The sequence below is a fragment of the Sphaeroforma arctica genome (genome assembly GCF_001186125.1).
Source record: "Sphaeroforma arctica JP610 unplaced genomic scaffold supercont1.6, whole genome shotgun sequence".
Lineage (NCBI taxonomy): Eukaryota > Ichthyosporea > Ichthyophonida > Sphaeroforma > Sphaeroforma arctica.
The window spans coordinates 210,290-223,441 of NW_014040552.1; the positions used below are offsets into that span (position 1 = coordinate 210,290).

At 48.7% G+C, this 13,152-nt stretch overlaps 3 protein-coding genes across 3 annotated transcripts in view; all 3 read left to right on the top strand.

Annotated features, from left to right (window-relative positions):
• The window catches only part of SARC_00239 (hypothetical protein), a 10,686-nt gene extending 1,438 nt beyond the window's left edge, over positions 1-9,248 (top strand). The window contains exons 2-13 of the mRNA XM_014306095.1: positions 178-244; positions 411-553; positions 918-1,145; positions 1,673-1,775; positions 2,181-2,379; positions 2,561-2,947; positions 3,291-3,600; positions 3,755-3,943; positions 4,282-4,431; positions 4,888-5,034; positions 5,199-8,093; positions 8,984-9,248. Coding sequence (XP_014161570.1) covers positions 178-244; positions 411-553; positions 918-1,145; positions 1,673-1,775; positions 2,181-2,379; positions 2,561-2,947; positions 3,291-3,600; positions 3,755-3,943; positions 4,282-4,431; positions 4,888-5,034; positions 5,199-8,093; positions 8,984-9,214 — 5,049 coding nt within the window. The 3' untranslated portion in view covers positions 9,215-9,248. The remainder of the gene's footprint in view (positions 1-177; positions 245-410; positions 554-917; positions 1,146-1,672; positions 1,776-2,180; positions 2,380-2,560; positions 2,948-3,290; positions 3,601-3,754; positions 3,944-4,281; positions 4,432-4,887; positions 5,035-5,198; positions 8,094-8,983) is intronic.
• Positions 9,249-9,772: 524 nt separating this feature from the next.
• On the top strand, positions 9,773-10,748 carry SARC_00240 (hypothetical protein). Its single transcript, XM_014306096.1, has 3 exons — positions 9,773-10,024; positions 10,172-10,214; positions 10,364-10,748. Exons 1-3 carry the CDS (start codon positions 9,782-9,784, stop codon positions 10,579-10,581), a joined length of 504 nt encoding a protein of 167 aa, XP_014161571.1. The 5' UTR covers positions 9,773-9,781; the 3' UTR covers positions 10,582-10,748.
• A 238-nt stretch (positions 10,749-10,986) lies between these two features.
• The window catches only part of SARC_00241 (hypothetical protein), a 3,473-nt gene continuing 1,307 nt past the window's right edge, over positions 10,987-13,152 (top strand). Inside the window, exons 1-4 of the mRNA XM_014306097.1 lie at positions 10,987-11,548; positions 11,844-12,045; positions 12,247-12,734; positions 12,844-12,932. Coding sequence (XP_014161572.1) covers positions 11,084-11,548; positions 11,844-12,045; positions 12,247-12,734; positions 12,844-12,932 — 1,244 coding nt within the window. The 5' untranslated portion in view covers positions 10,987-11,083. The remainder of the gene's footprint in view (positions 11,549-11,843; positions 12,046-12,246; positions 12,735-12,843; positions 12,933-13,152) is intronic.

Sequence of the window (13,152 nt, forward strand, 5' to 3'; positions counted from 1 at the left end):
CACACACACACACACACACACACACACACACACACACACACACACACACACACACACACACACACACACACACACACACACACACACACACACACACACACACACACATATATATATATATATATAGGAGAGTTAATCTGGGAAATTCTTAGCGACGTTCTAATTTACTTTATGCAGGATCCCATCACAGATATAGTTGTGGTCGAAGCTGATGAACCGATACCGGACAATTTCGAGGTTGCAGGTACGTATGCTTGTTTAATGAAGTATCCACTCTCGCACTCCCTGGCCACAGCATCCCAATAAAGAGTTGCCAAGTAACATATTTTCACGTGAGCTGGTTCAAAGAGCGTTCTTCATTTACCTTCGAACTGTATGGAGCCCTTAGTTTCCTCTGTCTGATCACGCAGGTGTCGTCTCGAACAAACCGCACATCAGAATGGCAGCAAGCAGCACCTTGGCCGATTCCGACATGGAGACTATGGAATCAGCAAACGATTACTTCGTGTGTGTTTCACGCGATGTTGTGGATATGTCACCCATCACGCAATTGGTAAGCCAAAACGACCCAAACCTATCGTAAACAATCTCCCGACTCAGCCCCTGCGGGCCTTACTAGCGCGAGCGTGTGGCAGATCACGTGTTCACACTCCACTGAGACTGTACTATTATAGATCTCGAGGATTTTGAGTACCGGATTCGTTCAGAATAGTGCTGAAGTGTAGAAGTTACAGCCCACTTTCGTTTGTATGGGTCTGACAGCTCCCTCACCTTCTCCCTTCACCGACTGCTCGGCATTGGACAGTACTCGCCCAAAAACATATACATTGGTCTGTGCGGATGTCTGTCTTATCTTAATGCCTTGGGGACTTTGAGAAGATGTAGTCTTATGTACGTACTGAATACTTTCTACCCAGGTCTACACTACTGTTCAGGATGGGCATAGAGCGCCTGAAATGTACGGCTTCGAGGTAGTGTCTTCACCTGTCATCAATCTCACCCCCATAGGCGACAAGGACACTATCTGGTGTCTGTATATGAAGCGTGAAAGCACGCGCATGCCTATAATCGATGTACTTGTGGAACCGGAGGAGGGAATCACGCTCAGCGGTACAACCAAAGTAGAGAACGCCACATTTAGCACGGTATGCATACGTGCATACATGCACGCGTGTATGTGGACATGTGTACGATACCTGGAAGTGACCTGACTTGGTACAGGTGCTTGGTGTGAGCCATAGTGTGTGCTATGCCACAGATTGTGTATACGCATGTGTGGATACACAGCAGCGTGTTGTTGGCTTCTTGCTGTTTGGTTTAGAGGGCACCTGCCATCGGAAAATTATCGAGAAAAGGGTGCATGGCGCATATATATATGTATACACTCGAGTTCAGGGAGGTGGTGTCAAGTGATTGTGTGTATGTGGTGAAGAGTATATGTATGCTCACGAGTGGTGCGTTAGTATGTAGTATGCTGAATTATGTACGTTGCAAATTACTCAAAACATTCTACGCTTCCAATCACTTCATCTTGAGAGGCAGATACCTCGGTATACTTGCTGTGCTCCTCTGCAGTACAGTTGTCCAATCATTCTACGCCAAGACACATCAAACGTTAATGCACTGCCGTCGAACGCGTTGTTCTCAGTACTCTGCATACCTACGCCTGCAGATAAACTTAGCCATTTACGTTCAATACATGGAGGAATTCCCCCGAATAGGCGTGACGTATGTGCCTCGCATCCTCACTCGGTTTCCGGCCTGCGATACTAAAGGTACTGGTGTATGCAATGACGGTGTACTGTTGCTATAGTGATAGATTTTGCTTTAGCACATGGTGCAGATTGTGTGTCTGCTTGTTGGATCTCTACACTGTACAATGAGTGGAGTCATAGCAGATCCACAATAATGGTCCCGTGTTTCAAATTAACTGCCAAATGTATTGTAGTGATCGACGAATGTATTTATAAAATAATCCGTATATCGAGAAATATACATTATATTCAAATACATACATATATAAACATACAAATACAAATATTTGCAACCATACACTTAAATAAATACCTACCTGTGAATACATATATGGAGGCCCAGAAGTGGCGCACCGGGGTTGCTGGCCTCCAGGCCTGCACAGCTCCAATCGCTCATGCATAGTCTATGTTTCTAAACCACATCAGAAACATCCGTACCACCGGCGGTGACTGGGTTCTGCTTCCCAAACGGTGTGGAATACCGCCGAGAGTATGCCAATCCGTTGTTCTTCACGTTTGTGCTCACGGATGAGAAGGGAGTGATGCAGTACGGCTCGTGCTACACGGTCTACGAACGCAAATCATTTGTCAAACAGAGGAACGCCCGGGTGTTCCACGAACCAAAGTAAGTTTACAGTGATTCGGATCAGGGGGCTAGATGCAGGCTTTATCGGTATGCGCGCGTGGTAGGTATATTGGGGCACGAGGTGCTTATATGAAATAAGAATAGTCTTGCATGCATTATGCAAACAGCATCTGAAGTTATGACAAACCCTTCAGATATCTCTCCTCCCGCGCTACCGCAGATGTATATGCATCCTGTCAAGGTGGCCGTTCTTCTGCTCCTACCGTCGGTACATCCAGGCCCTATTCACGCTATTGAAGCAGCCATGCGCCTTCCCCATAGAGAGTTATATAGTGAACCTCTTCGAGGCCAGCGTACCACCACAGGGAGATGTGATAACAAACTTGCGCGTGGGAGATAGTGTCATAGAGTTCGCTCGTCCCGCTGCGACCGACTTCCCGCTGGCCAACTATTCACTGCTGCCGCTGTTTCACGCTTTGGACCTACCCAACATAGCTACGGTGCTGTGCCTGATCCTTACGGAAGCCAAACTGCTGATACAATCGCAGCACATATCACTGCTCACGCCCATCTGCGAATCGCTCACGTCGCTGATCTTTCCGCTGAGGTGTGTACGTACTGTTTAACGAGTGGTGTTTGTCGTGAAAGTCCCAGTTCGTTGTACCACAGCGTGGTTGTGCGTCATTGAGAGATACAAGCCGTTGATTGGATGACACTTGCGTAAACCAATCGACACATTGTGGTGTATTGACCGCAGCTGGCTGCCCATCCGTTTAGCCTACACACATTGACACAACTCTCACAATTCTCAGGCTTGTGCCAGGCTAGTCTGACCTCAGGGATACAGTGTCCACAAACAGACATCAGTCATGGTATGCGTATATGGCAGCACTCGATCTCACGCGTACGCTTGACCCCTCTCATAAACCCCAACCCGCGTGCGAACTCAGGTGGCAACACATCTACGTACCACTGTGCCCGCCCTCTTTTCTGGACTTTCTTCAAGCCCCGGTCCCGTTCATCATCGGGGTGCAGGCGGGTGTGGTGGACTTCTCGGTACTGCCCACCGATGTGTACCTGGTAGACATAGACAATAACCGTATACAGAAGAAGAAAGACGACTACGACGACGACATGGGCGAGATGCCGTCCCTGCCAGCACAGTCGCACTTCCTGGACAGGCTGTATAGTGTTGCCTCACATCTGTTCATCAAAGGCTACACGAGTATGGAGCATGTAGAGAATCATCCCTATACACAGGTACGGCTAGGGGTTCTCCGACCACCTTGGGTTTGATATTATTGTTTTGTGTGCTATTACAAAGAGGTGTCCTGCTCCTACATTGTTTTGTTTGCATATTACACTCTGATATGTCGATGACCCAGTTTCACTATTGCTTAAAACGGCCACACAGCCTGGATCGGTGACTACTGCGCACAAAACAGCCGAACAAGTCAGGCAGGAGGCAATCCGCGAGAGCTTCTTGGACTTCTTTGTGTCCATACTCAAGCCCTATCGAGAGTATCTCACGGTGCCCACGGCAGACACCATCCACGAATACGCGAAGATCTTCTCCTACAGTCCCGAAGAAGTGTTTAATAAGGTAAGGTCCACTCGTACATGCGCCTTGTGTCAATAAGGTCAATGATGTCAGAGTTGACAGGTGTGACAGGTAGGTACCGCCATGTCTCGTCGTTCGGTGTGATGGTGGAAGTCACTCGAGCTTCGCATGGGGCTTGGGTACCATCAGCACTGTGTAATACACACTCCCGCTACTCCGCTCTCTTATCTCTGTTTCCTTAGGGTTTTAGACTCACGCTACTCCACACTTTTATCTCTGTTTCCTTAGGGGTTTAGACTCACGCTACTCCACACTCTTATCTCTGTTTCCTTAGGGGTTTAGACTCACGCTGCTCTGCTCTCTTTTCTCTGTTTCCTTAGGAGGCTTTCCTGATGTCGGTGCGTGACCAAGATCGGAAGTTTATGGACGTACTGGTTGACAGCCAGGCCTTTACCCATTTCGTAGAGCAGCGATCGTTCATCTCGAATCGGGATGAAGAGCTTCTTTTCTTTGATATGTGCATTGATGAGGTGGGTGTTATTATCAGCTGACTCGCGTTGTGTGATGGGCTTCCTATTTGTCAGGAATGTATCTGTCTCCGCAACAGTGACCGGGGGGGGGGGGGGGATGTGCGTACTGAAGTAGATGCCTGTGACGCATCTCCACTATATTTGGGTAGTTTAATCAGCGGTATTGTCATTGGTGAGGATATAATAAGTTGCAATGGTTTTTGCATACGGAGGTAAATGTTTTGTGATGCTACACTGCTATATTGCGATGATGTTGTATTCATCGGCATATCACTGGTGAAGGTTTAATGTATTATACAATTACTACACGATTCCGCTGGCGCGTAGAAACAATCTAACCCTGCATGTAGTAGTACGGCCACTTCCCTCAGGCTCCGCGTATCTGTTTTGCCCGTCCTTACCCATGCCTAATCGACGTTTCACCCGTGTGTCTTTCTTGCTTCCGAACCCGCGTAGGCAAACTACATCGAAGAGAAACAAAGACTGGAGTCCGAGGCTAAGGCCCAACAGAAAAGCCATGGCCGCATGACCAGTGTAGGGTCTGCTCGCAACCTTCTCAGCAACTTCAGCCAGACCGACTTGTTCGCAGGCCGATCAGCCGTGGTATGTGTATTCTGCGAGGTGTGCGCTATTGTGTACTATTGTTATCTCAAATGTTTCGGTTTGTTTACGCATGCGTCTTGTGCATTAGAGGGGATTACGAATCTCACATATGACGAGCTTGCTTAGTTGACGGATACGTACACTTTTATGTACCCCCATCGCAGGATATCCGATCCTGGGGCAACAGCTCTACTAGTGGTATCAATGATAACCCGCGCAAGCTTGGTAATGCGTCGAGTGTAAATGCGCTCGATGGAAACATGCGAGGGAGTATCTTCTCGCCCAACAATAGATCCTCAATTCATATGGGCTCCCGCAATTCAAAACGGGACGGAGACAATTTCTCCCGTACGAACCTGACCCTGAACTCGCGCCCCAGTTCTAGGGAGCGGATCACGGGTCATATGAGTCTTAATAATAATAATAGTAATAGTAGTAATCTTAAAGGGTCTGTATACGGTCTGGCTACGTCGCCTGTAGCGGCTGTGCGCGTGCAGCCGTCGTATGCCAGACCGCATGTGGCCCAAGAGCCCCAGCTACCCCCGAAGAAGGCTCTCAAGCGCTGCATGCCAATTGTATTGGGCGCGGCCGAGAGCAACGGGACAGCCGACCAACACCAACACAAACACGGCTACGACAACGACGAAGAGGAGAGTGTGCAAGACGCGATGGAGGTGCACAAGAAGAGCGTACCGCCGTACAACTACCGTGGCGTGTTCCCGCCCTTGCAAACGGACCTGTTCCCACGTCTGAGACAGGCGACCCGTTTCAATGCGGATGCATTACACGCGTTCGACCGACAGTCAGCCCTCAACCTGTCCATGTCCAGACACCACAGGGCACAACCGGCCCCCGCATGCCAGGTGCAACTGCCTACCTACACGCACACCCGGAATCTGGCCGGTGGGACCGGGCCGAAAAGTCCCGAAACCTCGTTTGCCGGACCCGAGAAAACACACAACCGCCACTTCAGCGCGGATGTCAGCAACAGCCCGCAACAGTTCCAGTTCAAAGTACAGAGTGACGATGAGCTGTCCAAAATGCGCACCCAGAGCACCAGGTCGCCGCACCGCCCCGGATCGAGCAACCTGTCGCCGGCCGGTTACAAGCACAATGCCTCAGATATGGGCATATCCGCGAACATCCACTACAGCGACCACACCAACACCTCGCAGCCCAACCTATCCATCCCCGCCATCGCCACCACCTCAGCCGACTACGACACGGCCCTTGCACCCGACACGGTGCGTATGAAGGCCAACACCTTCTTCATCAGTCTGCACGAGACGTGGCTGTACCTGTTCTCAGTGCGGCTCTCATCGATGAACCCGGCAGAGGTGCCTGCGGCGTTTCACCTGGCCGAGAGTATCCTCAACCGTATGCGCACCGCCAACATCCGACCCAGCGAGGGGTGTTACAGGTTACTGCTGGTGTCCTGTGCGAGGATTGGCGGCTATGCCGCACAGGCACGGTACGTGTTTCAGATGATGAGTAGGGATGGTATAGTTGCAAACGCCATCACGACCGGCTTATTTGTGCGGGCGAACTTACAGGCACCCGGAGCTGGCTTGACACTTGAGCGACAAAGCAGTAACGCGAGCGCCATCAGCTCGGTTTCCAGGTACCCTTCTTTACAGAGGCAAAGGTCGGGCGAAACGGTGGCCGGTGCGAAAGTCGGCAGTGGTGGTGGTAGTAGCAGTATCACCCATGCGGATGCGGCGAGGATAGACTTCTCCGACAAGAAGCTGAGCGACCCACCGCAGCAGTACGGGGCCGGGTGCCTGAGCAATTGGTCCAGTCTGAAGGAGTTACAGGTCGCAGCCATGGAGTTCCTGCCCATGCACCTGGCCAGCATGCGGGTGCTGGCACGGGCGAGGGTGGAGTCGAACAACACGTGCCCCCACTGCCACGCACTGCTCACGGACGAGGAGATTTCGCTGGGGTGGGAGATCACCTCGTACGACAGTACCAGTGTGTGTGTGTACTGCCATTCACCGTTCATACCCGAGTTGAGTTTCTCGTACACGGGGGGCAAAGGGGCTGCCGAACCCACTGGGGACAATGGGCCGAGTACTGATGGAGAAAGGCCCGGTACAGATGCACCTGCACCTGCACCTGCACCTGAATCCCAGGGTGCGGATGACACGGGCCATGCCTCCGGTGCAGATATAAGCGCGGTTTCTGACGATTCACAGTGGCATAGCACTGGGCAGACGACTGCGCCCGCGCACGACGCCACAACCGATAGCAAACCAGCCGTTGTTTCCGACGAGACGTACTCAGGCAGCACAGGCGACGTGTATACCTTAGCGGATGAGTTGGAAGCAGAAACCAACCCCACAGGCGCGACAGGGAGACCGAGTTTACATAGTGGTACATGCCCCTATCTCTCTCCGACTGTGCTGTTCCATGAGCTGGATATCGCCTTTTACCGAGTGGGGTTCGAGGCGACGACAGACCCACAGCTAGACGTCAATCTGCACCGCGACCATCCTACCTTATTCTGGAACATTGTGTGGTACTTCACTCAGCTGCGGCTGCCAATTCTCTCGGCCCAGGACGCACCCACACCGCCAGGCATGGTACCCAGCAACGAAGACATGCAGATCTTCCGTGGCTTTGACGAGCCCGCGATACGCTACGACGATAAGGATGCCTCCCTGCACGTGCATGTGCGGGTGAACGGGCTTGGTGGTCGTTTGGCAGGTGTGCCTTTCTGTCGCACCAACGTCCTGTATGGGCTGCCGGAGCCAGCGCGAGTGCGTACGAACAAGCACGGTATACGAGTACTGCGAGATATACACCGGGTGGGTCGACTGGTACGCAGGAAACGGCTGCAAGCGGCTATCGAGCACTTTCTAATTAAACGCCAGGAATACGTCGCGGGTGGAGCTCCGGCATATACGCCATCCCCACCATACCACACCAGGTGCAGTGCCGATAAGGACTCATGCGAGGACATTGATCTGAGCGCTTGGTTTGCCTGCCCCTTGTACTATGCGCTGCTGACATGTGCCACGTACACGGCCCACCCGGACGAAGAGAAGTTTTATGATCAGGTATGGGGCCGAGCGGTAGCTGTGGGGGGTTTTTATTAGGTTTAGCGGTAGCTGTGGGGGGGGTTTATTAGGTTTAGCGGTAGCTGTGGGGGTATTTATTAGGTTTAGCGGTAGCTGTTGGGTTTCTATTAGGTTTAGCGGTAGCTGTGGGGGTTTTTTATTAGGTTTAGTGGTAGCTGTGGGGTTTTTTATTAGGTTTACCGGTAGCTGTGGGGGTTTTTTATTAGGTTTAGCGGTAGCTGTGGGGGTTTTTATTAGGTTTAGCGGTAGCTGTGGGTGTTTTTTATTAGGTTTAGCAGTAGCTGTTTGGGTTTTATATTAGGTTTGCTGTGTGAGGGTTATCCTGTATGTTTAAGCGACTTGGTTATGGGTGCAATGTTGCTCTAGGTTAGCATCACAAAAGCATGTACCGTGCTTTTTGGTCGTCGATCAGCGGAAGAAGTTTCTCGCACGGAGTCAGTTGGCAGAATATGTTTATATTTATATTTATATTTATATTTATATTTGTATATATATATATATATGTATATGTATATGTATATATATGTGTGTGTAGGCATATATATATATATATATATATATACATATATTGGTCCTCGATCAGCTGAAGAAATTTCTCGCACGGAGTCAGTTGGCTAAAGTCATTTAGCATACGAAGCTGGTATGGTGGCCTCGCATTCGTGCGATCGCTGCGATTATCTATTACTGACAGATCGCTGTTTCATATCATGAGATCAGACGACAACTCACAAGTCACTGTGGTAGACCTACAAATTATTTGATACTGACACATCACGTTTATGTGTAGACAAACAGGGGGAAACTCACAAATCACTTTTATGTGTATGCAAAATAGTTGAATGCTCACGAATCACTCGCTATATCTCTAGTTCCAAGCGGCACTGAAAGCACTGCCCAATCAGCTGGCTTCGTCGTTGCGTCGGCCTGTATCTGGCGAAAAGTTTACTTCTTTGTCCGGTGAGATGTACCTGGTCGACACAGCTCCATCAGAAAACACGCTTATCATGCGAAGTATACTGGGGATGCACCGACCTCGCTGGAGTGTCGAGAGCACGCATGTCATCAAACAATGCACGTGGTTTGATTACGGAGTTCTGTAGGCGATTAACAGAATAAAAATAGCTATGTCATGGATTGCATTGGGGTTTGATTTAATTGTGTGCCTGTGGTCTACAGATACAAGCTGTCAGCAGAGCCACTTGCACGGCGGAGGAAGCTTATAACGACATTAGAACGGCAGGTGCCTGGGGTTCTTGTAGACTGTAGTCGCTTTTGTTGGGATTGTCTGTCAGTGGTTATTAGCAATCAGAGCTGCAATAAAAGTACCTATGCAGTATGTCATGAATTGCTTTGGGTTTAAATTTGGCTGTATCTGCGGTCTTGCAGTCTGTAGATACGAGCGTTCAGCAGAGCCACTTGCATGGCGGAGAAAGCGAACAATGCCATTGGAACGCACGGTAGCAGATTTACAAATCGTTGAATGTAGTCGCTCCCTTGTTGGGAGTTTCAATATATTTATCTGTCAACGGCTATCACTTCATCCGAGCCGGTGTTGGGTTCCAAACCCTGGGCCTGAACCTCCTATAAAATTTCACCAAAATATATAATCCAAAACGCACATATATACTGCATGTATCCAATTCATCATCAAGGATCATCGATTCATTATGCCTGTGCCGGTGTTCTCCCTACTTGATGCCTACAGAGGTCGGCGGAGTCTGAACCTTACCCGATCGGATTCAGTCGAACCGATCCTTAGCCATGCAGGTGTAAACTACATGAAACGCAATATGCTGGCTGCCCTGGGTATTAGTTATGAGATCATTCCAAGTGTAGAGGACGACAAGACATACATCACCGAGAAACAGTTCACTACTTTTGTGAACAAGGAGTTGAAGATAGAATGCGGGGTATGTATGTTATTGTAGCTTGTAGATAGTCAGGCAAGAGGGCCCCTTTTTTTTTCTTGATCACCTTTCGAGAAATTCAGTTTGAATTTCGCATTCGAGTCCATTTCGGTAGACACTAATATATAACAATATATTCCTTTAATAAAGATGGACGGCAAGTTCAAAGAGTATACGCACTACCATCACGACGGTAAGTATCGTTCTGAGCCGGAATGTTTTTATTCTCCGAATATAGATCCCTTATTGATTCACAATTTGTGCTTGCAAAGAACTATAATAGGTATAATCTTAGGTATCTTCGTTCCCTGACCTTTCTCTCTCTTCTATATACAAATACAGCTTATGGTGTCGATTGTAAGAAGGCTTATAGATTCGACGCATCGAATAAGCACCTCTACGCCCATGTTGAATCTACCGGAAGCTACCTAGGATACACATGGAAAGAAGATAGATACGTCGAGGCTGATGGCACTTTGCACTGGGTCACCGAATTGGACTATGACGGTAAAAAGACTGTCAACCACCGTGTATTCGACTTGGGACAAGCCCTCGACTGAAGATGCAGCAGCTAAGGCTACCTAGTTAAATAGACAGCGCCGGTTGATTCATTCCCAACGACACGGAGACCGGGGCGTGGGCGAATACCTATTACCTGCACCACATTTTTATCAGTTGATCAAAATCACCATGACGATATTTTCTAATAAAGAGCGCTGAAAATCAGTACACATTTTTAGCTTTTTTGTGTACAGATAGCTGATATAATAAAAGAGAGTACATTTAGCCGCATGCAAAACTAGTACTGTGAGTGTCTAGAGTGAAGAATGGTTGCAAGTTCGCGATAGTTAGCATACAATGTATTCAGCCGCGCAGTTATATATAGGTAGATTGCCAAGATATAGTACTCTGATGAGACATAAAAGGACGTTTTGAGTCATGTTGAGAAAATATAAAGTAAATCGTGCGAACTGCAATAATGTGCAGGGGTTCGTTCGCACTGCGGCATGGGCTATATCTCTGACTTATCTCCTGAACGTCGCGCGTATTGTTGTCCAATGGATGTCTAGTAGTACGTTAGAACCAAATGCTGAATTCAATATAAGGGACTCAATGCTATCGGAAGTAGATGAACAAACGCGGAAAGCAAACAAACTGGCTGAAATCCGCAATGTGCGGCAGATTCTGAACTCGCCAGAAAACGAGGCTGCGATGAACGCGACCACAGGCTATGTCATGGGCAAGTTCCGCAAACACTCAGACAACTGTATATCCCCCACGATTCATCCAGCGAGCATGTATGCTTTGTTTGTGCCTCCGTTGAATCGCTATCGATCGGAACACGGGTATAGTGTGCATTCGAGTGAAGCGACACAGATTAGCAAACACGAGCTCACTAAAAAAGAGTATCAGTCAAACATGCGATGCAAGAAACACAAACCGCATCGTAACGGGAGGAGGGCACCTCGGATATGCGAGTTTGAGAACATATGCGTGAGAGACGGACGGCTATTCACTTTGAACACGGTATGGGTGTGCTAATTCTGTAGTCTATGCCAGCTATATAGGTATATATGGTGCCTGATTTCTGTCTATCTTCTGTGGATGACAGCTCATAGTGCAAGTCTGCGCAATCTCATGCGTGAAAGTATACAAAAAGCAGGATACATTAGCGAGCTATCACTAAAATCATCAACATCATACGTTGAATTGGCCTATCCATACCCACATACTGTCGTCACCAGCCTCAGCATGTGCTTCTTACCATCACCCTCGTGTATTGATCTGGTCCAACCTATAATGCATATCGTTTCCGGTACAGATTGACTCCACAAGGCTTACCATGTACTCATTACCAACACATGAGTGCGTGTCTCCCATACTCGTTCCTGGAAGTCGGCAGCAAGCCCTGTCGCTCATTGTTGGCGATGTGACTGTCGTTGACACTCCTACGATCCTCTTCTCAATGCGAGGTATTGTACGCTCAAAGTCTCTATATCCTCACGGCTTAGCTATATCGGCATGTCAGTAGCTGGTCGTATTATCATCTGCGTTGACCCAAATAAATGCATTCGTTCTTAAGTTTCTAGTGATCGAACAGTTCAGAGGCCATATGTGTATCGGGAAGTGCCAATCGCGAGCAGCGGATTTGTTATCCATTCAAAGCAAGTCAGACGATATCACCTTTTGCCTGAGTGAGTATTTTTTTAAACCTCAACTCACAGGGAAGTATAGCCATATGAATCTGCTGCTGACTTCCCTGGGCGTCTTCGATGCTGTACATTCTGAATTCGGGGAAGACTATGCAGTGGGGAACTCAACCATGACTAAGCCATACTCGGCTGTTATGATTCAGAATGCACTCTACAGAGGCTCTCAGAGAGATCTGTGGGCCAAGGTGATGCCATGGTTCAAGAAGGTTCACAGTTCACAACGACCTCTGATGTTTTTGCACGAGTTTGGGGGCACCACTTGCTTCCGGAAGGCTATTCTGGGCTCAGGTGGTGCTTATCAACCACTGTATCGATCGGCTGGGAGTACGGACAAGGAAGTACTTGCGCGGAAGTATCCGAAGTTGCACCAACGCATGGCAACCATTGTACCGAAGTTTGCGGCGTATGTAGCAGACAAGCATGGAAGCACGGGGGTCAAGCGACATACCGCCCTGCTGCACCGAAATAAGCTTTCAAGGAGGATTCTAAATGAGGCGGAGGTGAGTAGGGATCCGACGGTGTGTGGTACTTTCAGCGCACCTAGTTATTGCGAGATTCGTTGCTCTACTTCAACTGATGTGCATTCCTATTCCACGTACTGTCTGACAGGTAAGCGCCACAATGGCTCAATTGGGTTACCACGTGTCAATTGTAGACTTTAACACGATTCCGCTGTCGGATCAGGTCAGATTAGTAAGGTACCCGCATGACGCATGCAACTTGCGATTTAGCACCTGTTTTGATGCAGTGAGTATATATCTGATCCTAGTTCGGCTCAAATATTTTATGTCTGTACAGATGGTAAAGTATGATATCACGTACAGTCATAAGACTGAACTGTTCCTGCAGTGACTACGAACGAATCAAGCTGCACATTTTCGAGTAAGTGTCGTTTGGCGTTACTGGTATTACATATTT

Excerpts from the sequence above, each read along its gene's own strand:
- SARC_00240 (XM_014306096.1), top strand. The coding sequence starts at position 9,782 with ATGCCTGTGCCGGTGTTCTCCCTACTTGATGCCTACAGAGGTCGGCGG. Across the intron at positions 10,025-10,171 it reads AGTTGAAGATAGAATGCGGG|ATGGACGGCAAGTTCAAAGA; the intron begins GTATGTATGTTA and ends CCTTTAATAAAG. Across the intron at positions 10,215-10,363 it reads TACGCACTACCATCACGACG|CTTATGGTGTCGATTGTAAG; the intron begins GTAAGTATCGTT and ends ATACAAATACAG.